Below are 25914 nucleotides of genomic sequence, written 5' to 3'. Positions count from 1 at the left end.
TGGGCTATTACAAAGAGTATCACTAAACAGTGTGCCAACGAGGGTACTGGGCTCCACGAATTTCTAGACGTCGAGTGGTGTCCTATTACGAATGCTATCAAGGTCAAACATAGAACCAAGACTCGGCCCATAAGCTTAATGGACATAGTTTTGAGTTAGTTGACTAAGCAGAAGGTGATATGACAAGTGTCATTTTAAGATGACGTGGAAATTTCTTTTTATCAATCTTAAATAAAATATATAATAATTAGCAACGTGGACTACAGTTATTTGACCTAATTTATGAGTACTCTTAGGTGTCGCTTGTTTGGCATGCAATGCTGCCACGTAACATCATCCCTTCTCCTTGGTTTAAACCTCAACTTTTGTTCTCTTCCAAAATAATCCCATGGATTTCATCAACAGTATTTTGAAGGTCATAATCGACCGCATATCTCAAACAGCCTTCCCCTTCATCTACCCAATTTACTTGTTCTTCAACTTCATTTCCTTCATAATAAGGTCCATTTCCGCCGAAGATGTCGCCGGAAAAGTCGTTCTCATCACCGGAGCATCCTCCGGCATCGGCGAGGTTCAAACACTAAGCATTTCAACAAATTGATTTTAATTTCTGTTTGCTTTTTGTTTTGTGGGTTTTGATTGTATTTTGTGAAGCATCTGGCGTACGAGTACGCTAAAAGAGGAGCTTATTTGGCGCTGGTTGCCAGAAGGGATCATCGGCTCCGGGATGTTGCTGATGTGGCAGAGATTTTGGGGTCGCCCTATGCTCTCGTCATCCATGCCGATGTTTCTAACCTTGATGATTGCAAACGATGTGTCGATACAACTGTCAGTCACTTTGGACGATGTAAGTAATATTTTAATATTTTGAATGATTGTAACAGCCCAGTAGACATTATTTTATTTGGGTTTTAGGTTCTAGGCTTACCCTCCAGGGAGGCATCCGTCTCTGCTCCAATCAGTGTCTCCGATGCTGTAAAACAAATATTGTTTATTTGTGTGCGATCATACCAGCATTAATCCACCTGTTCCTTTACTGTCATATGTGTTTGTCTCTACTCCAACCAATGTATCTTGCACGGTTACAGTAGCTTTGATACCATTTGTAACAGCCCAAATCCAGATATTGTCTTCCTTTTCCTTTACTGTCAAATGGGTTCGTCTCTACCCAACCAGTGTATCTTGCACTGTTATAGTGGCTTTGATACCATTTGTAACCGCCCGAATCCAGATATTGTCTTCTTTTTCCTTTACTGTCTGATGGGTTTGTCTCTACCCAACCAGTGTATCTTGCACTGTTATAGTGGCCTTGATACCATTTGTAACCGCCCAAATTCAGATAGTCTTCTTTTTTGTTTGCAGCTATCTTACCAACGTGAATCCACTTGATCCCATTAGAATTTCGCAATTGAGCGTGAGTTGTACTAAGTTGGGTTCTCTTTGGGTGCGATCATATCAACAGCACTAGATTCCATTAGAACTCCTCGCAGATAAGCGTGCTCGAGCGAAAGTAATACTAGGTTGGGTCCTCTTTGGGTGCCATCATATCAGCCCTAATGCACCGGATTTCATTAGAACTCCCCGCAATTAAGCGTGTTTGGGTGAAAGCAGTACTAAGTTGGGTCATCTTTAGGTGCAATGATATCCGCACTAATGCACTAGATCTCATTAGAATTATGCAATTAAGAGTGATTGGGCGAGAGTAATACTAAGTTGGGCGACTACCTGTGAAGTTCTCGGGTTGCAAGTGTGAAGTGGACAATATTTGCTAGTGGTGGATGTAGGCTATTACAATTATAATCGTGTGGATTTCCGCTGTTACAATTATAATCCTTGTGTTCTTGTCTAAATGTTTGTTTTTGTGTGTCTATAATTGTTGGTTGAAACAGTGGATCACTTGGTTAACAATGCTGGGATTACCAGCATCAACTTGTTTGAAGAATATGTGGATCCCAGAAATATTGCATCAGTAATGGTGATGATCATGAATCTCAACAACCCACTTCACTGATTCAACAAAAATGGCTGCAAAATGATGAAAAATTAATGCTTTTGTTCTTGCACAGGACACAGATTTCTGGGGAACGGTTTATTGCACTTACTACGCAATTCCGTACTTAAAACAAACCCGAGGGAAGATCATCGGAATCGCTTCCTCCGCCGCATGGCTCCCCACGCCCCGCTTGAGCTTCTACAGTGTAAAATCCCGATTTCATATCGAATTTCGTGTTATGCTTCTTATGTTCTGATTTTCTATAAATTACGTTATTTAAATTCAAAGGCAAGTAAAGCAGCTGTGATAAGCTTCTATGAGACATTGAGAGTGGAAATTGGAAGTGAGATTGGAATTACGGTTGTGACGCCGGGGTTGATTGAATCGGAGATGACGAAAGGGAAATTCATGTTCGAAGACGGGAAGATGTACATTGATCAAGAATTGAGAGACGCTGTAATGAGCGTGATGCCGATAGAACCGGTGGGCGGCGCGGTGGAATCGATGTTAAGGGCGGGTTGTAGAGGAGATGAGTACGTGACGGAACCGCCGTGGTTGAGGATGTCGTTTTACTGGAAGATGTTTTTGCCGGAGGTGGTGGAATGGTTGAATTACTTGTTTATAATGACCGGAAGTTCCCCGACCGACACATTTGGGAAATGGCTGCTTGAGCTCACTGGATTGAAGCCCCTTATTTATCCACCCTCTGTTCGATCGCCGGAACTCGGAATACAAATAGGAGTGTACCCAAATATATGACCCCATCAGTACTCTTAATAGAATCAATTTTTAGTAACGATAAGAGTTCATTTTGCTGTCGGGCGAGTGGGAGATGATGATATTAGATATGGACCTCGTATCATTCTTAATTAAAATGATGTACCCGTTTTAAAATGATGTACCCGTTTTAAAATTGTGAGGTTGACGGTAGTACGTAACGAATTAATGCTAATAATATCTGGTTACGGTGGATTTGGACAATTACAAATGTTATAAGAGACAGACATTAAGTGGTGTGCCAGCTATAACCACCTTGGGCTCCCAGAGACCACCTTGGGCTCCCGTAGATGGGTGCTTGAATCATTATAGTATCAGAATCAGACACTCCATCTTGAATCATTATAGTATCAGAATCAGACACTAGAGATGGGTGCTTGAATCATTATAGTATCAGAATCAGACACTTGAACCATTATAGTATCAGAATCAGACACTAGACGGTGTGTCAATGAAGATGTTGGGTCTTAATAAATTGATTGTGAGACCTTATATCTGTGGTAGAGGGAGACCTTATATCTGTCGTAGAGGGAATGAAATATTCTTTATAAGGGTGCAAAAATCTCTCGAGTAGATGACGCGGGGCCGTGTGCCACGGAGTCGGTTGGAGAGGAAAACAAAACATTTTTTTTAAGGGAGCAGATATCTCTCTCTAGTAGACGAGGTGTGCATGCTAGGATGCTCGACTTCAAAGGATAGATTGTGTGGTCGGGGACGCTAAGTCCCAAGGGGATAGATTGTGAGATCTAGGGGACAAAACATTCTTTATAAAGATACGAAGATACGAAAATCTCTCCCTAGTAGACAACACTGGCAGTGTGCCAGCAAGGATGCTAAGGATCAAGTGGTAGATTGTGAGATCTCATATCGGTTGGAGAGGGTATAAGCGTGTGGAAATATAACGGTCAAAGCCCACCTCTAACAGGCATTGTCGTTTCTAAAACGTGTGTGCTAGGGAGAGGTTTCCACACCCTTATAAAAGATGTTTCGTTCTACTCCCCAACCGATGTTAAGATAGACTAGGGACCAAAATGAAAGAATTAGTCAAATGTGTATATTGTATATATATTTGCAAATTTATGTACAGATCAAAGACCATTTAATTTAAGCATTGACGACGGACTCAACACCCTATACCCGCCGCCATGTCTACTCCCGCAACTAGTCAGCCGAAGAGGGCTACAAGCGAGCAAACCACCGCTCTGGCCGCCCATCCAACGGTTCCTCAGCCCATCACCGCCATCCATCTCCGCCAACACATTATAAAACAGCCCCACCTCACAAGGGAGCCAAATCGGACCCTGACTATTATACCCATACTCCTCCTCAGCATCTTCCAAAAGCATCTGAAACAACGGATGATTCGCAAATTCCGTCTTCACCACAAACCGTTCCCTCTCCGGTCCAACGTACACCGCAAAGCAACCCTCGGGAGCCACCGGATGTCTGAGTTTCGCGCCACTTCGCCAAAGTTTGCTCTTTTTCTTCGCATCATCCGGTCCAACGCCGGTTTTTCCTGCCACCGATCGGCTCCGAACCAAACCCTTGAAACTCATATGCTTACTCCACTTGTTCTTTGTGGCCTCCATATATCATTAGAACCGGAGCGGTTTTAATTTATATAGGGGCGGGGGAGTAGACTAGGGAGGGGAGGTTATAGGATAAAGTTTAAATTTTTATGCAGCCATTCCAGATGGCTACATTATTAATCATACAAAAATGGGGTTTTTTTTTGTCAACGGAGAGAAGCTGGTTTATTTTGAATAGTTTTAATAATTGAGTTGACTAATGGTTAACCCACTTAGTGTTGTCCACAAACGAACTCCCCTTGTCTCCAACCTGAGACCAGACAAAACATAATGCAAAAAAAGTACTCGTAATAACGTTGGAACAAGGAACAAGGAAACAGGATAGAAAAAACAACCACCTCTTATACTTGGATTGTGGTTGGAATCTTCTTTCTTAATCCTAAGTTTGATGAAAGGGTAAGATTCCATGTCTGTTTACGAGGGTGTGGAAACCTCTCTCCAGATACGTTTCAAAATTATGAAGTTGATAGCGATACGCAATGGGTTAAAGCAGATAATATCTATTAGTGGGCTTGAGCTGTTACAAATAGTATCAAAGCTAGACACCGAGAACGCTATATTTGCTAATGGTGAGCTTGAACTGTTACAAATGATATCAGAGCTAGACACTGAGGATGCTATATTTGTTGATGGTGGGCTTGAGCTGTTACAAATGATATCAGAGCTAGACACCAATGATGTTATATTTGCTAACGGTGGGCTTGAGCTGTTACAAATGGTATCAGAGCCAGACATCAAGGACGTTGAACCTTCAGGGGGAGTGAATTATGAGATCCCACATCAGTTAGAGAGGAGAATGAAACATTTCTTATAGAAATTGTATCAGAGCCAAACATCGGGGATGCTGGACCTCCAATAAGGGTGGATTGTGAGATCCCACATTAGTTAGAGAGGATAACGAAATATTTCTTATTAGGGTGTGGAAACCTAGATACCGAGGACACTGGACCTCTAAGGGGTGTGGATTGCGAAATCTCATATTAGTTGGAGATGAGAACAAAATATTTTCTTATAGAAGTGTGGAAACCTAGACACCGAAGATGCTAAACCTTCAAAAAGGGTGGATTGTGAGGTGAGATCCCACGTCGATTAGAGAAAAAAAACAAAACATTTTTTATAAGGATTTTAAAATCACATGATGTCACTTAGTTTTGGTTGATTTTTTGTATTTATTAAAAATAAAAGAGAAGGAAAAAATAAATGAATGAATAAGAAGAAAAGTCATATTTGGCAGTTTGATGTGGCATGTTTGAAATTTAGTTGTGGTAGTAGGTTTTAAATATTATTTAATTTTAATTTATATTATTCAAATATCAAATAATTCATATATGCACTCTCCTCCTCTTTTGCGCTCACAATTTTCACGTGCATAATGTTATTATTTTATTAGGTCTTTTTTTGTTTGTATTCAACCACAATATTCTAAAAAAAAAAAAATGTATTTAATACTAATTATCTACGTTCTTAATAAATTATAAGAGAGGTTTTATTTATTTATTTATTTATTTATTAACCATTTAATTATTATATTTTTAAATTATAATACACATAATTCAAATAATTCATATATTCCTAGAATATTCCCACCCTTGTAAAACGTCATATATTGACAATTTAGCATGCTTAGGGCCCGATCGAGAGAGAATTTACTGTTTAGACGGAAAATAGGGGAAAGAGTGGATAATAGAACGATATCTTAATATAAATATATTTTTAATATATATATATTAAAAATAAAATTTAGCTATATTAAGGTAAATTTATTAAATTTAAGACCAGACATTTAAATTTTCGTTGTAATATTAAAATTTAAATTTTAGAAATTAGGTTGACAGAGTAAAAATTATTAAAAAAATTAAAAACCTTAAAATAACTATGTTTTTAAATGAATAATAAACAATGAAAAATTTAGCTGCTAGGTGGCAGTGATAGAAAGAAGGCTTCCCTGTCCCAAACCTACCTATGGACCTCTCTAATTTTAAGTCTGTTTCGACTCAAGAATCTAAATCTCTCGACCCTACATGTTATTGAGCTATAAAAGAACAATAATAATAATATTTTGTTCTAAATTTCTTTTAAAATTCAAAAGAGGTATAAAATATACAACGTATGTCATTCGATTATGTCATGTTGTGTAGTTTTCGACGTAAGTGTCATCCTTTTCGCTCTCTATCTCTTTCTATCTGACTTTTGTTGGAACAAAAAGTCAAATTTCACATAATTTAAGCTCAAATTAATCATTGAAGTTTTTTTTTTTTTTTTTTTTTTTTTTTTGTCATTATTATTAGTTATTGTAACTAAAAATCATTAAAGTATATACAATTTAAATTTGAGATAAAATCGTATAAATTTCAAAGATTTAAAAGCTTGAAAATAGTGCATGGGCGGCCGCTTCAATAGTCAAGTACTGAAGCTTTATCGTATTTCTAGAAAGTTATCAATTAATAAACAAAGAAAAAAAATTAATTCAATAAGATTGCACAAATTATAATTTTTTTTTGTTCGTTAAATTAACGATATTTTTAATTATTTAAAAATCATAAGAGTATAGAAATTTAAGCTTCATTCATTACGCGAATAAATATAAGTCAATTAGGGTAATTATGTAATTACATCTGAGTACTTTATATTATAATTAATTGATAAAAAATAGAACGCTGTTTTATTTTCAACGCGTGAACGGTGGAGCCCACGAACTATTGGTGGCCCAATGCGAGAATTGTCATTTCATCGGCCCAGTAATAGTTAGGGCTGTTAACTGTCAGACCATAAATATTTTTATAATATTTATTAAGTAAAAGATTTATTAAATTTAATTTAAATCAAAATATCACTAACTAAATTAATAAAAATATCATTCTATTTACTTTAAAAAAAAATAATACTTTAAATTTTTTAAAAAAATTTAAATATATATGCTTAAATTACAAAAAGTTTAAATAAATTAAAATAATAAGCCGACAGCAGTACATCGGACCCACCGAGGAAGGAAGAATTTAAAGGAATATTATTTTAGAATGGGTATTTAATAAATTTGAAAGAAAAATGCATCCGAGCCTAGCCCGAGGCGGGAAGCCCACGTGGACAAATATTGCACACGTGACGGTTACCCTACCCCCGCTACAATACCGCTCTATATAGGTGCCTGTCACATCTTTAATTCCTATTTATTTTCATTTTTACCCCTCTTTTTTTTTTTTTTTTTTATTAAATTTTCCTCAACCTCCTTCTTCCTTTTTTTTCCCTCCTCCGACATATTGCCGCCCATCGCCGCCGTCTGTGTTTTACTCCGCTCCAGCGTTTCACTTTTCTCCATTGGTTTCGTCTCCTTCTGAAGCATTGTATATGTGTATGGATTTGCTTTCATAAATGCGTTCATACGAAACGAAGCGATGATATCCACTTTTCTGAGGATCGTGGTGTTTTGTTATTTGCAGGTATCCACGATTTCTCTCTGCCATTTTTGTCTCTGCCGAGCTGATCTTTCTGCTCCATTTTCTTCCTCTCTCTTACTTTTCAGCCTCTTTCTCTCTCTCTCTCTCTCTCTGTCTCGCATGCATTTGAATCAATCCGTATTCTTCCTTTTTCTGTCTTTCGTTCTTGTCCTTCTTCTTCCTCCGCCATAACTGCTACTTCTCTTGCACCGCAGCACGTTTCGTTTTCCTTCTACTGTCTTCGCTTTTTCCTGGTTGTTCATTTTCCTTGAGAATTGTCCCGGCGGTTCCTCTTTTTCTCCTACGCCTTCTGAATTCCACCTCCTGCTTGTCGCATCATTAAAATCGCCTACGCCTATACCTGTGAGGTAACTGCTAACGACAGTCTCAGACTCTGACCACCGTTCAGCCTGTATGACTCTTTAACGCCATGGTTCTTCCTTAAAGTCAATCAAGTTCTACCGATAGCTTGCTTTCGACGGCTCTTCTTTCTTTTGACTGATTGTATTTTAAATGCCATTTTCTCTGATGATGTGATGTTTTCATTCTTTTTCCAACGCAGGCTTTTTAATTTCTTCTCATCGTATTAATCTTCCGACTCCGACTCGTTCCATCCCTCAGATCTCTTTCCAGGTCTATAGAATTCCTGTTATAAATGATGAAAGATCTGTCTACTACCACTCGGCGAGTATCGGTGATTTTCGCTTCGGTTTTCTTCATCTTCTTTTTGGTATCTGCCATTCTTACAGGTCTGTATCATCGCTGGCACTTAATTCTTACTGCGTTTTGTTTTGATATACTTCTACGTCGTCTTCTTCTATCTGGATATTTTATTTGTCCTTATGTAACACTGTTCTCCTTTATCGTTTTGTGCTGCATATAGAACGAAGATATTATTCTTGTTCTACTACTTTTTTACATCGTTTCCTTCCTTACATGACTGCAGATCTGGATATTATTCATTCCTTTATGGAACCGAGTCCGCCTAGTTTTCTTCGGATGGATTTGAAGAGCGCAATAGGTGCCCCTTATCGCAAGCTTCTCCTGACGAGTAAGTTTATGAATTCTGATTTCTCTTGTTTCGTAAATGCCAATACAAAATCGTTAAGCGGAAGGTTCGTTTCTGAGTTTGTTGTGGAAATTTTTATTTTAATAACCGTTTGATTCTTGTTTTGTATTGGAATTATGATCTCGGGGATGGTGGAAGGGAGAGATTGGTTACTCAATTGCATAAATGGTTGATTTGGTGTCAGAAATGCACTCCCGTCCATTCTTAGTAATGAAGCTAAGACACACCTTTTGCTGGATAGCTTTCCAGCTTCGGCTCTTTAATCTATATGGCCTTTCTGTAGCTGTTTTTGGAGATGTCTTCTTAAATAGATCCCATATACCCACCAGCCTTTGTTCCTCTTCTGTCGACGATTCATTGATTACATAAAAGCAACCTTTGGCCCGAAAGCGCGGAGCATTATAATGCCTTTCTGAGTTTTAGCTTTGTAGATTCTAATTGATTCATTGCTTTGAGGAGAAAGCTCTACAGTTGATGCGTGGACTCTCTTTAGTGGGATGGTTGGGGGTATAGTTTTATTAGTTCTAGAAGTTTTCATATGGGCGTAGTATTAAATTTTATGATTTGTTGGGTCAAACAGATGAACAGAAATTTGAAAAATGTTCCCGTGGATTTGTCTTTTTCAGACTCTCTTTACTCATTACCTCTCATCTATTGCCTTTGAATTTGCTTTATCTTATATAATTGATTGTTTATGCTTTCTCTACACATCTTTATGACTTCCCGAAAGTTTGTTTTGTGTGTCTAATGACTTCTTTCCATTGGGAGGTCGATATTTATTTATAAGAGTAATGTTTGCACGTGGGTGGTGCGTTGAACATTGATCAATATACAATGACAACAGATGACATGGACCTGTTTCTTTATTTGAATGTGCTTTAGGAGAAGCAACAATTGAGGAACCAACCAGAATTTGGGGTGAAAAGTGCACAAAATCAGACATAGTGATTAACCAAGGCCCCACAGCTCCACTTCCAACTGGTATCCCCACCTACACTGTTGAAGTGGTGAACGCTTGTGTCACTGGTTGTGATATCTATGGAATTCACTTCAAATGCGGCTGGTTCAGCTCAGCGCACCTCATCAATCCCAGAGTCTTCAAGCGCCTTCATTACGATGACTGCCTCGTGAATGACGGCAAGCCTCTTGTCTACGGCGGTACACTCTCTTTCCAGTATGCAAACACTTACCCTTACCCGCTTTCAGTCTCCTCAGTTGTCTGCAAACTGAAATGACACGGGCCAAAGCAAGTAGGAGACGCTCATATGAAGCACTTGAAACAGCAGCAGCAGGTACTTTAGTCTATTACTGATTGACGATGGCCCCCCACCTGCCTTTTCTTTTCCTTTTCATTTTTTGGGTTCTGCTTTTGCTTTATATGCGTGTGGATTATGGGGATTTCTTGTTTTCTCTTTCTGTTCCTACGATTTTTTTTTTTTTTTTGGGTTCAAGTGAGGTCTGATTTTTAGTGTCAACTTGAGGTTGGAAAGGGAGGAGTTGTGGATTAATAATGGTCATGACACCAACTTTGCATATACATAGATGGAGGATAGGGAAGAGTTGCTAGGAACGTACTTCATTTTAATATTCTTTTGGGGGTAAGTGAGATGGGCATCGAGGGCAGGAAGGCCAAGTGTATACATATATAGTTTAGTTATATACAACTCATAGTACTGTGTTCGTGTGACAAAGTTCAGGAGATTTAAAAGCCATTATGTGCAGAATATTTCTCTGTTTGTTTGCTTACAAATTAATGACCCTCTGTAGGCTATGATCTATCAAAATATAGAAAGAAGTCTGGTTTTCTTTTGGGTTTTTGTGCCTTTTTCCTTCAAACACGATAGATCTCTTCCCCTTTGTCCATGTGTTCGTGGGACTATAGCGTTATTTTCTGACCAATTATCATCAATATTAGTTGTAAAAGACAAAACCCTAAAGTATTCCTTTCACAAACGACATAATTATGAGATCTAATGATTGGGGGAGTCCATCAAACACAGGAAAAGAAGTATTGCCGAGAGAGGAATCTCTCGGCTAATTAAGGGATTGATCATGGATTTATAAGAAATACATCTTCATTAGTATCCCGAGAGCTTATGGACCATGGGTTAGGGTTAGGGTTAGGCGTGTCATTGTTTTTTAGTATAAATTCTGGGTTGAAATTTTTTGAAACTCTTTTAGTATAAATTTGTCCATGGTGCTTTCAGATAATTTTGTGTTAAAGAGGCAGAGATTATAGAAATTTTAAATTAGTTCTTTTAATGATTTTAATTTATTACAACTATTTTCACTTTAATCAATTTTAAATTAGATCAAAAATATTTTTTTGCTCATTTATATTGTAATAATGTTCATAACATCATATGTATGTAAAATAAATATGAAATCGTTAATCCTATTTAAAAGAATTATATGGTATGCTTATTTTCAATTCAAAAGAAATTAAAAAACCAAACATTGGGCTTACCGTAATAGGTGTGGATCAGTTCGGACGTAGTATTAAAAGGCCCAATAGGCCCACACTCTCATCTGTATTGAAGAGACATCCCTAGAAAAGGACAAAATGCAGAGTCGGTTAGTATTATTATTCTTCTTTACAACGTAATTACGAGCTAATTCAAATTAAGAATTAAAAATATTTATTTTTAATATAAATTTTATAATTGCAAAACGTTAAACAACACGTGTCTAAATTAAAAAATATATATATATATTTAAAAAGCAGGGCGTAAAAGAGCCACTAGAATAAAGCATATATTTTGTCCAATAAAAGTTTAGGGTTATTGATTTCCCTTGGTGGATTATTCAAACACTTCTACATCCATTCAAATTTCATAAAAATTTATAAAATGATAGTGAAATGGATGTGGCCGCTCGGCCGCCGCCTAATTATTGTTGGAAGAGAGTTCTACATTGCCTAATTAAGAGACGATTATGAGTTTATATATAAGAAATACATGTCCATTCATACGACACATTTTGAAGAAACTAAAAGTAAGGTCACGAAAGCTTATAGCCAATGTGGAGAATATCTTACCATTGTGGAGAGTTGTGGTTTCTAACTTTTCGACTAACTTGTAGCCTCGAACTTTTATTAAAATAATAAATAAAAATATTATCTTCAAATGCTCTTTAGTAACCCGTACCCATTCACTTTAAAGTCGATCTTTCCTTTTCAAGTCAATTATGAACCATGCACCTAAATTCAACCACTTAAATATAAAATGATATTAATTCTATTTTAATTTTAATTTTAATAAAATTGCCCTTTTCTTTCCGATGTTGGATTCTGAATTTAGTCTAATTTATCACAATATTCAAATTTTAGAGATCAAAAGTGTAATTTTTTTTTTTTTTGTAAATTAATAGACAAAAATGATTTAATTGAAAAAGTTTAGAATAAAGAAGAAAAAGTTAAACACGTAACTCGTGTCTGTTGACCATCTTATCTTTGGCGTTCTAGTTTTTTTTTATATATATATAATATATAAATAAAGCTTATAAACACAACTTTTTTCCAATAATTTTCTTGCTTTATTAACTATTTCTAAAATCATTTTAAAGTTCATGTTCGTGTTCGTCCATGAAATCGATTAATTCGGGTTATAAAGTATTTGCATGTTCGTGTTTAGAAAGAATGATAAGGGCATGATGTTGTAAGAGATGAAGAATAAAGTTTGATATAATAAAAACAATGAAGAAGAAACAAGAGATTGGATAGAATTATCTTTATTAAACTCCGACAAAACACTCAGATCATCGCTGTTTGACCAACTTTAATGCCAAAAGGAGGAGCTTCAAATAATAAAAAATATGAAATTATTGCTTTCAAAAAGGGACCAAAAGGAAGATCGGAAGTGGGAATGGTAAACCTTCAAATGATGAGTTTGAGGAAGCTAACACGGGATGAACAACAACAACGATCAATAGATTCAGTGTGTAATAGTTCAAGCTCACAACTAGTAGATATTGTTTGTTTTAGCACGTTACGTATCATAATCAGACTCACGGTTTTAAAACGTGTCTATTAAAGAGAGGTTTCCACACTCTTATAGATCTCACAATCCACCCCTATTAGGAGTCCAACATCCTCACTGACACACCCCCTGTGTCTTACTCTAATACTATTGGTAACCGTCTAAGCCCACCACTAATAGATATTGTCCGCTTTAGCCCATTGCATATTTCTACACCTATGGTTCCTCCCATAAATTTCTTCTTTTTATTTCAAACAACAATTATTAATTAAGCATTATCGATCTTTTTACTATATTTTTCCATAATTTTTTTTTTTTATTTTTCCCCTTTTTGAAAGCTTTATTTTCTTTAATTAATTTAAAACTTGTCGTTTCTTCTAAAATTTCTTCCCATAACTTTTCTTTTTCCCTTTATTTTTTTGTCATTCTCTCTTAATTTTACTTTCGCTTTCTATAGATCAAAATTTTCAAAAGTCATGTCTGATACGGTTTCATTTACAACTCAGCATCGTCACGTTTATTTATCACGTTCCTTTCTATCCATAATTTTAAAGATAAAATTGTTCGATGGAATATTTCAATCAACTTTAAACGTATATCACAATAAATTATAATTGAAATTAACCATGCACATCCTCGATAATGAAAAATTCCTTTATAAAACAAGCCACATTTTATATATATATATATATATATACAGTAAGAATGTAACATTTTAAAACTTACGGATTAAATGAAAATTATACTCAAATTTTATGGATAAATGTAACGGCTCAAGCCCACCGCCATCGAATATTGTCCTCTATGGACTTTTCCTAAACCCTAAACCATTTTTCATTTTCCTCCCCAACTAAGGTAGATCTCACAGTCCACCCCTTTTTCAGGGCCTAGCATCTAGGCTCTCGTTCCTCTCTCTAATCGAGATCTAATCAAAGCTTTGTGCCCATTTCATCAAACTAGGATTGATTAAGATAAAAACGAATGACACGAGAGCAAAGATTCATTAAAAAAACGAACTTTTGGATACAAAAACCTACTTAATTATGGAGGCACCATAATCACCTCACTAATCTCTAGCTAAATTACACGATTTACGTGGTAGCATAGAGAGAAGTTGGGCAAATACATCCACTAAACACCAAAAAAAACAAACCATTACGAACAAACTTGAACACTAGAGAGAGAGAGATTCAACAAGAAAGACCCATGAGTTCATTTGAAAATCAAGGGTTAAAATATAATTAAACATGATTAGGGTTTCTAATGAGGCCGTTGACTTCCAAGTTCTTGTCTTTGTCCTCGTTGTTGACTTCGGTTATGATTACCTCAATGGTTTCAACAGAATCTTGTTTTTCTTTGTCGGAGTTTGTGGCGGCGGCGGCGGCGGCGGCGGCGGCAGTCATCTCCTCTGCTATTTCATGCTTGTTGTAGATTACATAAAGAATCATTTGAGCTATCCCGAATATAAACCCCGGCACGTTTGGAAGCTTACCATAATCAAAACACGAATTTCAATCATCAAATTATACTAATAATTGGTCTAAAATTTATAGGGTGAATAGTAAAAATACCGCAATATAGATGTCTTTGAGCAATACGCCATAAAGAAGCCAAGTAATGGCACTCAGTGTGAGGAAGAACGACAAAGAAAATGGCATGAACTCCACGCTCTTCGTGCGAATCACCAATCTCTTTCGTAAAGCAAAATCGAGAAATTAACATACCGTTCTTCAAAGAAATGGTTGAATGCTACAACCTCCAATGCTCTGATACCAATTATTGTACCAATAGTGGAAGTATGATCGAATGTACTCACACACACACTAATGGAATCTAAATAAAGAGACAAAGATTTACGTGGTTTAGAAAGAAGAATTCTTGTCGTGCATTTATGAACCAGAAGAATTCTTCTGGAGAACCATGTTTAAATTCCGTTCATGGGTGTGTGAGTAAATTCGATCTTACTCCCGCTATTAGTAAAACAATTGGTATCATTTTGGTGCACAACAAGTGGTATCAGAGCATTGAAAGTTGTAGCATATGGCCCACACCAGGGCTTCCATGTTTTTCTTGGATTTTTTTTTTCTTTCTACGTTTTTCGGGAAAAGCATGAGAAAAAAGCTCGAATGGTATGATCCCTCCGTCACCCCAGAATGAAAGGGGCGATCTCGTACACACAAATTAACATAGTAATGAAGATACTTACAATTATGCTTAAAGGAGCTGCAAAGACACTGATAGAAAAGGCCACACAAATCCATCCAAGAACCTTCACTCTGTTTGAGCCATGCACTAAGAAGTGAGTCACAAGTAGAATTATACAAAACCCACCAAAGTTCAGCAGAAGAACAAATCTCAACGTGGAAATCTGTACAAATTTGGATCAAAAAGTTAAATTCCATAAAAAAAAGTTGAAACCTTTAAGAACTAATCCAAGAACAATACCCGAATTTGCTTAGGAGCAAAAGCAACGAAGATGGCTATGTAAACAATCTCAATGACACACCCAACTGAATTGATTGTAATGAGAAGGGTTTCATCAGGCTTGAATGAGGCATAGTATAACCAAAGCATGGCGCTAAAAAGTGCCACCACGTATGGAACTGATTGGAACCCTTCTGTTGATTTCTTCTTACAAATTCTTATAAACGTCGGTCTGCCACACCCCACATACCAAAACCCTTTAATTTTGTACCTCAAAATACACTGAAAAAATGAAGTGAAGTGGATACTTACAGAGGAGCCAAGAACACGATGAAGGAGATAAGGTTACCTACAAAATTAGAAGAGAGTTGGGTTATTTATGTTGCTGAATTGTGGTTGAGGTTAGAGGGGATGTGAAAGAATAGGTACCGAGAAGGCCGAATGCAAAGGCTCCAGGGTTATGGGTATTGAATGATAAAGCCATGGATTTTTCCTTTGAGATTAGAATTTGAACCAAAATCTTACGTTGTTTTGTTTTGTTTTGTTTTTGTTGTAAGAACTTAATGTTGGAAGCTCTATTATATATAGAGCTGGTGGATTGTTACTGTTTCCCATCAAATCAAATGATTATTATGAGCTTTGACCTTTCAACTCTCCCAAAGATTATCATTATTATTTTGTTTACATTGAACAAAAAATGAATGCCACGTATGAATGGTATTAATTGGTCGAGGAAGTGCTGAATATTTGAGCCCACATACATATTGGACGGGTTGGTGTTGCTTGTTCGGTTTTGGCTCATTGTTTTGATTGTCGTGTCTGCTGGTATAACATAGATGTCTTCTCTGTTAATAACCAATCAATAAGGCAAAGCAGGAGCCAAGCCAACACACTGAGGAGGAATTCCTTACTTGTTCGGCTGGTGGATGCAGTATAGTACGAGAATGTATAAGCCAAGTTCGGTACACCAAGCCGTTACGGGGAGGGGAACAAAACATTTTTCATTAGGGTGTGGAAACCTCTCCGTAATAGACGTGGTTTAAAATCGTGAGGCTGACGGCAATAAATAATGGGCCGAAGCGGACAATATTTACAAACAGTGGGCTTGGGCCGTTACAAATGATATCAGAGCTAGACACCAGGTGATGTACCAGTGAGGATGCTGAGCCTCGAAGGGGGGTGGACACCGGGCGGTGTGCCAGCGAGGACTCTGAGCCACGAAGGGAGTGAATTGTGAGACCCCACATCGGTTGAAAAGAGGAATGAAACATTCTTTATAAGAGTGTGGAAACCTATCCCTAGTAACCTTGAGGGAAAGGTCGGAAGGAAAAACTCAAAGAGAAAGGACAATATCTGCTAACTGTGGGCTTAGGGTGTTATAGCTTAGAACAATATTGTAACACGAAATAAAAGAAAATAAAATAAACCGACCCAAGCCCATGGAGGGGCAAATGTGTCATTTTGCCCCTCCACCTATTATAGGGTCCAAGTGGAACCATAATAGAGGCCACCAAAAAGAAAGGGAAGACTAGGAGAGGGTTTTGGGAGAATCGAGGAGCCGTCGCCGAGACTTCGTCCAGAATCGAGGTAAGGCGTGATCATAAGCTTGGAGTTCACGTTGGATAATTAAGAAGAAGATCATAGTTATATAAGTAAGGAAGGGACACTATTTCTATTGGGGTGAGGTCTTTTGAAAATGAAGTACGAAGAATTTAGGATCAAAGTGAACAATATCATACCATTATAAGGTCGCTTGTCACTATCTGTGGTATCAAAATCATGTCTTTATCTTAACTTAACTATGTCAGAAGTGTAACAATCCATACCCAAGATTTGGAATATGGATTCAGCACTGGTTGCTCTCGACATTTTCCTACATCCCCTGCAATATGGTCACGTTACCTAATCCTCATTTTTTAAGAGTGAAGACTATCTCCATAGACTAACACGAGTCCTTTCACCCAACATAGAATTGCTCCAAGTAAAGCACCAAAAAGAAAGATGCATTTTGTTGGTATAGTCAGTGACTTTCAATTCTTTTAGGTCTTTTACACTCGAGAGAAAAAAGAGGCTCAATGGTATACTTTGTTCAAGTGCTTCAAAGAACTTATATTCAAAGTGGACAATATCATATCATAACATTGATCATCCAACATCTCTCAACTTCCCATTTCTCATTTTCATCGTCCCCCAAACTCCATAACCGCCCGCCAAATCCTAAGTCTCCTCCGACACCAACCTGTCGAATGAAGAAAAAAAAAAGATGGGTTTGATGGAGAGGGATGAAGAAAAAGGTGTTGGGACTTAGTGAAGTGTACGTAATAGCATAATAGTCAAACATTTCTTTTGTTTTTTAAGACCAAAAAGCAAATTCATCGTACAAAATGAAAATGAAATTAAGGTTTTAAAGCAACCCAACTCATATTATTGCTTCAATAGAAACCTTAGTGGTTCAAAAAGGAATGGGGATTGAGAAACAAACCAATCCCACCTTCTTCCTTAATGCTTTGTGATTTTGAAATTGGTGAGTGACATCAATGGATATAAAGACTCCGTTTTATCTTCGCATTATCGGATTACACATTTGTTTAATTATTCTATCATTCAACAGTAATCAAACGTACTCTTTTTGATTTTGTGAGATCCCAAGTCGGTGGGAGAGAGAACGAATCATTATTTATAATAGTGTAGAAACCCCTCCCTAAAAGACGTGTTTTAAAACTGTGAGGTTGACAGCGACACGTAACAGGCTAAAACGGACAATATCTATTAGCGATGAGGTTTTGCTATTACAAATGGTATCAGAGCTAGACACGGGGCAGTGTGCCAACGAGGATGTTGGGCCCCAAGGAGGGTGGATTGTGAGATCGTACATCGATTGGAGAGGAGAACGAAACATTCCTTATATGGGTGTGGAAACTAAAATGGTATCTAAGCTAGACACCGAGGGTGTGACAGCGAGGACGCAGGGACCCCAAAAAGGGTGAATTGTGAGATCCCATATCAGTTGGAGAGAGGAACGAAGCATTCTTTGTAAGGGTGTGGAAACCTCTCTCTCTAAAAGACATGTTTTAAAACAGTGAAGCTGACGACAATTCGCAACGAACTAAAGCGGACAATATCTACCAGCAATGAGTTTGAACAGTTACATATTCGCTTTTTTTTATTCTATATGAATCCACTTATCTATGTATCTTAACTTTCATTTATTTATTTATGTATGCTTAATGGGAGAAGCATGGGGAGTATTAATTAATTATGTATTCAAAAGCTAAAAGTTCCAACATGTTCTAAATGTTCTAAATCATCTAATCATCCCACTTTTTCTCTACCACACAATCAACAAGATCATAAAGCTACCTAAACCACCATGATTAATTCAAAGAATAGTATATCGTAATGAAAACACGACATGACTTCATTAATATACTTTACTATAAAAGTATAATCGGTACGAACCAAAATCCTTGTAATTAAAAATAAGTATTAATTACACGAGAGGAAAACTTCATAAAAAAAACCCTACTTATCACATCATTCACATGGTAGCTTAGAGAAAAGCTTGGCAACTACATAAAGCCAAAGACCAAAATTAAAGCATTATGGATAAACTTAAACAAAACAAGGGGTTAGATCAAGATTATAGTTAAACAACAATAGGAACTGTAATTTGGTCGTTGACTTCCAAGTTTTTGTCTTTGTCTTTGACTTTAAGGTCCAGCTCCATCTTGTTGTCGTGTTCGATTCCGTTGGTTATTATTACTTCAATGGCTCCAACAGAAGGTGGTAGAGAAGAATCTTCTTTTTCTTTGTCGGCGGCGGCGGCGGCAGATATCATTATAATCTCGGTTGTGTGTTCTGGTAGCTTCATTTCCTTTGCCATTGCTATCTCTTGCTTCTTGTAGATCAAATACAGGATCATTTGTGCTACCCCAAATATAAATCCCAACACGTTTGGAAGCTGAGAATAATCAAAATTTCGGGTCATCGTCACGATAATTCGTCTGAATGTATTATGAAATTTAATTTAAGATATTTTAATCTCACTTATGTTTTTCATTCTTAATAGAATGTTAAAAGGGTTATTGAAGTAATACCGCAACGTAAATGTCTTTGAGAAATACGCCGTAAAGAAGCCATGTGATTGCGCTGAGTGTGAGGAAGAACGATAAAGAAAAGGGCATGAACTCCACGCTCTTTGTTCGAATCACCAATCTCTTTTATAAAGCAAAAGCGAAAAAAAACATCAGAAAAAAAAAAAAAAAAAAAAAAAGAAAAGAAGCAATAATTAACATAAAGTTGTTCTTCAAAAGAAAAGAGTGCAAAAACAACACCAACCATGATGCTAAGTGGAGCTGCAAAGACACACACAGAAAAAGCCACACAAATCCATCCAAGAGCCTTCACTCTGTTAGACCCTTGCACTAATAGGTGAGTCACAAGTAGAATTACGCAAAACCCACCAAAGTTCAATAGAAGAACAAATCTCAACGTGGAAACCTGTTCATATTTGGATCAAAAAGTTAAATCCCATTAAAAAAGTTCAAACCTTTGAGCAGTTCAAGAGCTCCATAGGCCTCTTTGAAAGAGAGTCCTATAAAGGAATGATTAAGGATACTATCTCTATTGATACGAGTCATTTTAGCTACCAGATGCTAAAAGTGGACAACATCATATCATTATGGAGGGTCGTAATTCGTAACAAGAGCTAATACAAGAACGTACCCGAATTTGCTTGGGAGCGAAGACGACGAAGATGGCAATGTAAACGGTCTCAATGACGCACCCGACCGAATTGATAGTAATGAGAAGGGTTTCATCAGGCTTGAATGAGGCATAGTATAACCAAAGCATGCCGCTGAAAAGTGCCACCACATATGGAATTGATTGAAACCCTTCAGTTGATTTCTTCTTACAAATTCTTACAAACGTCGGCCTGCCACACCCACATACCAAAACCCTTTAATTTTTAGCTCAAAATACAGATTGAAAAGAATGAAGTGAAGTATATACTTACAAAGGAGCCAAGAACACGATGAAGGAGATAAGATTACCTACAAAATTAGAAGAACCGATGAGGAAATGGTAAGGATATTAGGAACAAGTGAAGAAAAAAAGGGAGAAAGAATGGTACCAAGAAGGCCAAATGCAAGAACAGCAGGGTGATGGGTATCGAACAAAGCCATCACTTTCTAAGATTGTATGATTGGAATGAAAGAGAAAGGTTTTATTTTGATTGCAATAAGGGAATGTGTGAAGCTGCCATATTTATAAGCCCACCTGATACTCACTGTTGCCCATCAAATCATGAACCACAATTATTAATATCAACTCCTTCAACCTTCACCTCTTCCAATTATTATCATTATGATCACTCAAGGAAGGAGAATTACGTACGTTACCAAACCATCCCAACCCAACGCACCCTTTCTAGCCACCTGTTCTTTCTCGTAGTCACGTTTGTTCATGACGTATTGCTTATGACTACCTGTTGGATATCTCGATCATATTTGTATAGAACGTGTTGTCCATAGTCGCATGTCTATTCCATACCACTTTTTTACTTGCTTTCAATTCAGATAAAGGTTATGATTAGTTATGGAATATATCTTAAATATTATATCTTAATATTCTTTCTTATCATTTGATTTATAGTATATTTTATTTTATTTTATTCTCAATATTTAATTAATTGTTAACTTGTATACTATTTAGAGGGTATGAATATAAACGAGAATACACACATTCGATCCCAATTCTATTCCTCATTCTTAACACTAATCTATACCCGCTATGGCTAACATACTCCAAAATGTATTATACGGGACGTGCAACTAGTTGTTAATTCTTACTACCTAAATTATATGCTATCAAATCCGTTGTTATTGTCTTACTTGCTTTTAGCTTGTAACATTTCTTTCTTTAAAATTGTTTTCAACGTATTTCATCGCTCACGTTTTCTACAACATTTCTCTCAAACGTAATTCGAGACTCGAGCATATTCGAGCGCACGGCTGACTTATTCGTTGAATTAGAATAACTGTCGCACAATCGCTGTCTCGTTACCACAGAAGTGTGTGTCTCATTTTTTTTTTTTCATGCATAATTTCAATTGAGATAAAAAAGAAATTAGGAAATATTATAAATAATGGAATATAAATAGCGTAAGCGTGTACGATGTTGCTAATTAAGAAGAATTAAGGAATGAGAATTCAATAATTAAAAGAGATTTATTTTTTTATTTTATTTTATTTATTTATTTATTTTTACCGACAAATGAAAATAGAAGGTAATTAATTGATCATTTTTAAAACGTTTTGCACTTTGTTTGGACATGTTAACCTAGGACATCTGTAATCTAATATTAATCAATATTAATATTTTTAAGCTTTAATTAAGCACTGTTTTTTTTTTTTTTAATTTATTTAATTTTTTTGTTTCTTTATTATTTAATTTTGTTATTGCGTTCTATCCGGCCTAGCTTTTGACCTTCTAGGCGTGAACCATGGGACCCAATAGTCTGCCTCCAAGTGGCACCATATTCATCCAATCATAAATATTTCTTTTTCACTAAAATTCTTTTTTTAAAATTATTTATTTATTAAAAACGTATAAAAAACGTATAATAATAATAATAATAATACAAAATTGACAAAAATGAAGTGGGTTTTTTGGTGGGGTTTTGGATCTTAGAGATAGGTTGAGGTGGAAAAAAAATTAACAAATTTATAAAAATCGAGAGGATAAGATTTGTCGAGCAATGTTTTTTTATTGGTTTTTTTTTTTTTTTTGTTAGAAACAACGACTCTCCACAATAGTATAACATTGTCCACTTTGAACATAAAAGTCTCGTATCAACGGAGATAGTATCGCTTACTTATAAACTCATGATCTGTGAGATCCCACATGAATTGGAGAGGGAAACGAAACATTCCTTATAAGGGTGTGAAAACTTTTTCATAGTAGACGCGTTTGAAAACTATGAGACTGAGAGCGATATGGACTGTTACAATATCATATATCATATTTTAATAAGCATCAAATGGGTTAAAAACTACGAAAACTTAGAAAGTTTATAGAATTCCTCGAGAGACTTATTATTCGACAGAAACCCTAATGATAGTAACGTAAATAGTGATCGATGATCGAAGATATTTTAGGTGGAACGAATGGTGTTGGTTTTGTTGGGCAATAACAATGGAATGGGAAGAAGGTAAGGCAATTATTGAGAGATGAGTTGGTAAGTTTATATGATAGACACGAATACCTTATTTGCTTTGGCTTTGGCTTTGGGTTTGCTTTACAAAGTTATTATCTTGTTCGCTTTTTGTGAGGTCATTAAAGATAGCCATTTTGCTAAGTATAAACTCTTTTCCATAACATGGCAAATGCCAACCCTCCACCCAAAAAAGTAACCATAATAATTCATTGCCTTCTTCTGTTGACTTCCCAAAATATGGACCGGGGATAACAGGCTGATCACTCCCAAGAGCCGTGTCCTGGGTTCGATTAGATCGACCATAATTAAACTCAAATTAAACCACAAATCTTATGGTTCTTGGGTTTTGGTTTTATGCAATAATTTGTGTCAATGATTGACTCCCTCTCTTGCTTCTTCTTCACTCAATTGGGAGATTGCAATATAAATATGAGGTGAGGGAGTGTTCGAGAGTTGTCATTTTCGTTTTTTTCGATATTGATATTGTCCATTGTTTACATGACGAGAATTATAAAGAGGGTTCGAGAAATCTCCGCGAAATAATGCACATTTCTACGTCTTTTTTCGTACGTGTATCTAGTACGATGGGTTAATCAAAATTTGTTTGAAAAGAAAGTTCTTGAAATTGAGCATGGTCCGACCATGCATAAATCATTTCCTATTGTTTGAGATATGGTTGTTTACAGGAAAAAGAAAGAAGGAGAAAAGAAGAAGAGCTTTTTGGTGTCGGAGCGTTCATATGAATCCAAAAACAATTTCATGCATGATTGATTGATATGTAATATTGTTAATATCTTTGTTTTTTCTTCGATTTTGATACGCAATTCAATTCATCCCACACCACACCCTTAATTTCGCTCCACTTGTATCCACACAAGAATCGATCTTGATTGATTTCTACTTTTCTTTTAGCACTATTACGAACACTTTTATTTTATCTCGTAAAAAGTTACTTTTTGTTCAACGTCACTAAATTTCTTTTATATCACAAATTGTGTACCGTTTCGATCGAAATAACCATTACTTTGATTTGAATTTGATTATGTATATAGTTAAAGAAGGGGAGAATTTAGTGGTTGATATGCATGGGTATTCTCAAGATTTGTGATTATGATACCTTTTGGGCAATGATTAGAATGATATATACATTAAATTAAATGAATGGCTAACCAGTCCCCATCGTTCCATTAAAGAACACCACCATTTAGCATATCTTACATTAAATTATAGATTTGAATATTTATTTTCATTCGTAAACTTTTTAAAATATAATACGAAAAGAATAAGTGGGAGATTGTACGACAAGAACCTGAGCTCTCTGTTACGACCGTGCTTGTCCAAGGCGTGCTGTCTATGACTGCATGTCGGATGTTTCAGTCATGCTTGTCCAAGACGTGTTGTTCATAGTCGCATGCCCGTTCCAAACCCATTTTACATGCTTTTATCTTAGATAGGTTTTTTCTATTTCATGTTGTGTTAGTATGGAGAATATGATTAGTTGTCATTTTTTCCTATCTGGGTTATGCTATTAAAGGCGTTGTTGTTGTTGTCTAATCGTTTTTGACATATTTTCTCGCTCACGTTTTCTAAAATATTTCTCTCGAACGTGATTCAGGGCTCGAGCATGTGCAAACGTTGTCTGCGAAGTTTGAATTTCTCACGGCTGACTTGTTTATTGAATTAGAACAAGTGTTGCATAATCGTTGTCCTGCTGCTGCAACAGTGCGATTGTGATACTCTTTACAAGATATTATAACGTAAAAAGCATAAACGTTAGATTGTGATTAATTTAATATATTTATCTTGAATCCTTTAGGGAGGAATTCTTGGGGCAAAATTGATTAAAGATTGTGATCTGAAAGGCAATTTGAGCCGACAAGCTTTAGTCATTGGAACAATGTTGTGTTTCTTGCTTTGTTAGCTGTTTTGCTAAATTTACAACCAGAGTCGGCGATGGACGGATGAGATTTATTCTCTTCCAAAATCTCTTTTTTTTTTTTTTTTCTTTTTGAAAAAAATCTTAATCCAATGGTTTGTATATATTAAGATCATTGTGATATGTATGCGTTAATTAGAGTGAAAGAGGAGGAAATAACTTTCTATTAGGCTCGGTCTTTGTTAGTTAGTTTTAGGGGTGTACATTCAACCCGACAACCAGATAACTCGGACTAATCCAACCCGAACTATAAGGGTTGGATTAACATTTCAGGTTTTGGGTAGGGTTGGGTTCATTTTTTCTAACCCGAATTGAATCGGTTCGGTTTCGGATTCATGGGCAAAAGCTTCGAGTTGACCCGAGCCAAATAAAAATATATAAAATATATTAAGAATTTTTTTATATTAATAGGTTGTCAGAGTAGTCTAGGCTGAGTTCGATTATTTTGTTATTTTATTATTTTTAATTTTTTTGTTTTATTTATATTATTTTGTTATCTTATTATTTTTAATTTGCAATTCACTAGTATTAATACATTTTGTTATTTTATTATTTATAATTTCTTTATTTTGTTTTTACTATTTTGTTATTTTATTATTTTTAATTAGCCATTCACATATATTAATTTTATACTATTTTTAAATATTTTTCAGATCTTTTATATCATCTTTAAATATATTGTTTATTATATAAACCTGATTAATGTTCATAAATTATTTATATATATATATAATTTTAAAGAGTATTCTACCTTCTAAGGTATTTATTATCCATTTATTGCAATATTATTATATTACAATTTATATATATATTTATTGTTTTTTAATAGTTTAAGATTCTATAACTAAGCATATTTTAATTAAAATATTTTTATATATCTTTTATTTTTGTTATATACCGTAGCTTTGAACTAATCATTTTTATTGTTTATTTAATTTCATGATCTATCTTTTTATTTTTGTTATTTTAACTCATTATCAAGAAATATCGATATTTAATTAAACTTAGTTTTATGACAATGTTGAACTATGTTAATATATCGTTGGTTTTTTTATTGAATTTATTTATTTATTTATTATTTTGTCAATAATTATAGATTGATTTGTGTGTGTGAACTTTTAATATATTTTATCTAAAGATTGTATCCGATAATTATAAATTGTGGATAAATAAAACTTAAAATTTTTTTTGACCCAGGGTTGGTTGTGAAAAGTTTCGGGTTGAGTTAGGTTACCAATCCAACCAACCCAACCCGGACCCAAGGTTGGGTTGTGAAAAGTTTCGGGTTGGGTTAGGTTACCAATCCATCCAACCCGAACTTTTTAGTTGGGTCAAAAAAAATCCCTCAACCCGATTCAACCCGGACCATGTACACCCCTTAGTTTAATTATTTATAATTACATATAATAATAAATGATTTAGCTTTCTAAGGAATTATTCATGGCTTTTGGTTTTCAAAATTTCTGTTTTTTTTTTTTTTTTTTTTTTTTTCTCTT

At 35.6% G+C, this 25914-nt stretch overlaps 4 protein-coding genes across 8 annotated transcripts; 2 read left to right on the top strand and 2 right to left on the bottom strand.

Annotated features, from left to right (window-relative positions):
• Nucleotides 1–371: 371 nt before the first annotated feature.
• On the top strand, nucleotides 372–2841 carry LOC111783304 (11-beta-hydroxysteroid dehydrogenase A). The gene is made up of 5 exons (XM_023664226.2): nucleotides 372–571; nucleotides 655–847; nucleotides 1890–1975; nucleotides 2067–2198; nucleotides 2282–2841. Exons 1-5 carry the CDS (start codon nucleotides 389–391, stop codon nucleotides 2750–2752), a joined length of 1065 nt encoding a protein of 354 aa, XP_023519994.2. The 5' UTR covers nucleotides 372–388; the 3' UTR covers nucleotides 2753–2841.
• A 978-nt stretch (nucleotides 2842–3819) lies between these two features.
• Nucleotides 3820–4371, bottom strand: LOC111782502 (auxin-responsive protein SAUR71-like). The gene has a single exon (XM_023663260.2). It carries the CDS (start codon nucleotides 4357–4359, stop codon nucleotides 3859–3861), a length of 501 nt encoding a protein of 166 aa, XP_023519028.2. The 5' UTR covers nucleotides 4360–4371; the 3' UTR covers nucleotides 3820–3858.
• Nucleotides 4372–7572: 3201 nt separating this feature from the next.
• LOC111783360 (protein TAPETUM DETERMINANT 1) lies at nucleotides 7573–11454 on the top strand. 5 transcript variants are annotated; one of them, XR_015414701.1, is made up of 5 exons: nucleotides 7573–8161; nucleotides 8356–8542; nucleotides 8740–8844; nucleotides 9745–10154; nucleotides 11338–11454. XR_015414701.1 is itself a non-coding variant. In XM_023664288.2 (5 exons), exons 3-5 carry the CDS (start codon nucleotides 8449–8451, stop codon nucleotides 10095–10097), a joined length of 552 nt encoding a protein of 183 aa, XP_023520056.2. In that variant the 5' UTR covers nucleotides 7574–7708; nucleotides 7797–8161; nucleotides 8356–8448; the 3' UTR covers nucleotides 10098–10871. The 5 variants fall into 5 exon arrangements, 4 of the variants coding, with proteins under 4 accessions (XP_023520056.2, XP_023520053.2, XP_023520054.2 ...); XM_023664288.2 differs by lacking the exon at nucleotides 11338–11454 and having other exon boundaries at nucleotides 7574–7708; nucleotides 7797–8161; nucleotides 9745–10871; XM_023664285.2 differs by lacking the exon at nucleotides 11338–11454 and having other exon boundaries at nucleotides 7574–7796; nucleotides 9745–10871.
• Nucleotides 11455–13821: 2367 nt separating this feature from the next.
• On the bottom strand, nucleotides 13822–20531 carry LOC111783338 (uncharacterized). The gene is made up of 12 exons (XM_023664265.2): nucleotides 20398–20531; nucleotides 20281–20317; nucleotides 19989–20199; nucleotides 19602–19763; nucleotides 19361–19480; nucleotides 18916–19224; nucleotides 15693–15822; nucleotides 15576–15612; nucleotides 15285–15495; nucleotides 15046–15207; nucleotides 14411–14530; nucleotides 13822–14326 (listed from the first exon to the last, which is right to left on the bottom strand). Exons 1-12 carry the CDS (start codon nucleotides 20447–20449, stop codon nucleotides 14081–14083), a joined length of 1797 nt encoding a protein of 598 aa, XP_023520033.2. The 5' UTR covers nucleotides 20450–20531; the 3' UTR covers nucleotides 13822–14080.
• Between the last annotated feature and the right edge of the window lie 5383 nt (nucleotides 20532–25914).

Source organism: Cucurbita pepo, chromosome 20 (assembly GCF_057944985.1).
Source record: "Cucurbita pepo subsp. pepo isolate OVF chromosome 20, ASM5794498v1, whole genome shotgun sequence".
Classification (NCBI taxonomy): Eukaryota; Viridiplantae; Streptophyta; class Magnoliopsida; order Cucurbitales; family Cucurbitaceae; genus Cucurbita; species Cucurbita pepo.
Note: the sequence above shows the minus strand (reverse complement) of the source record. Positions and strands in the feature narration are given on the sequence as shown.

Bases quoted from the DNA above. Each gene is read 5' to 3' on its own strand.
- LOC111783360 (XM_023664288.2), top strand. From the start codon at position 8,449: ATGATGAAAGATCTGTCTACTACCACTCGGCGAGTATCGGTGATTTTC. The intron at 8,543-8,739 runs GTCTGTATCATC...ACATGACTGCAG, and splicing joins GGTATCTGCCATTCTTACAG to ATCTGGATATTATTCATTCC. The intron at 8,845-9,744 runs GTAAGTTTATGA...AATGTGCTTTAG, and splicing joins TCGCAAGCTTCTCCTGACGA to GAGAAGCAACAATTGAGGAA.
- LOC111783304 (XM_023664226.2), top strand. From the start codon at position 389: ATGGATTTCATCAACAGTATTTTGAAGGTCATAATCGACCGCATATCT. The intron at 848-1,889 runs GTAAGTAATATT...TGGTTGAAACAG, and splicing joins TGTCAGTCACTTTGGACGAT to TGGATCACTTGGTTAACAAT. The intron at 1,976-2,066 runs GTGATGATCATG...GTTCTTGCACAG, and splicing joins GAAATATTGCATCAGTAATG to GACACAGATTTCTGGGGAAC.
- LOC111782502 (XM_023663260.2), bottom strand. From the start codon at position 4,359: ATGGAGGCCACAAAGAACAAGTGGAGTAAGCATATGAGTTTCAAGGGT.
- LOC111783338 (XM_023664265.2), bottom strand. From the start codon at position 20,449: ATGGCTTTGTTCGATACCCATCACCCTGCTGTTCTTGCATTTGGCCTT. The intron at 19,481-19,601 runs GTTGGTGTTGTT...GCTTTATAAAAG, and splicing joins CAGCTCCACTTAGCATCATG to AGATTGGTGATTCGAACAAA. The intron at 15,208-15,284 runs GTATTGTTCTTG...AAATTTGTACAG, and splicing joins TTGCTCCTAAGCAAATTCGG to ATTTCCACGTTGAGATTTGT.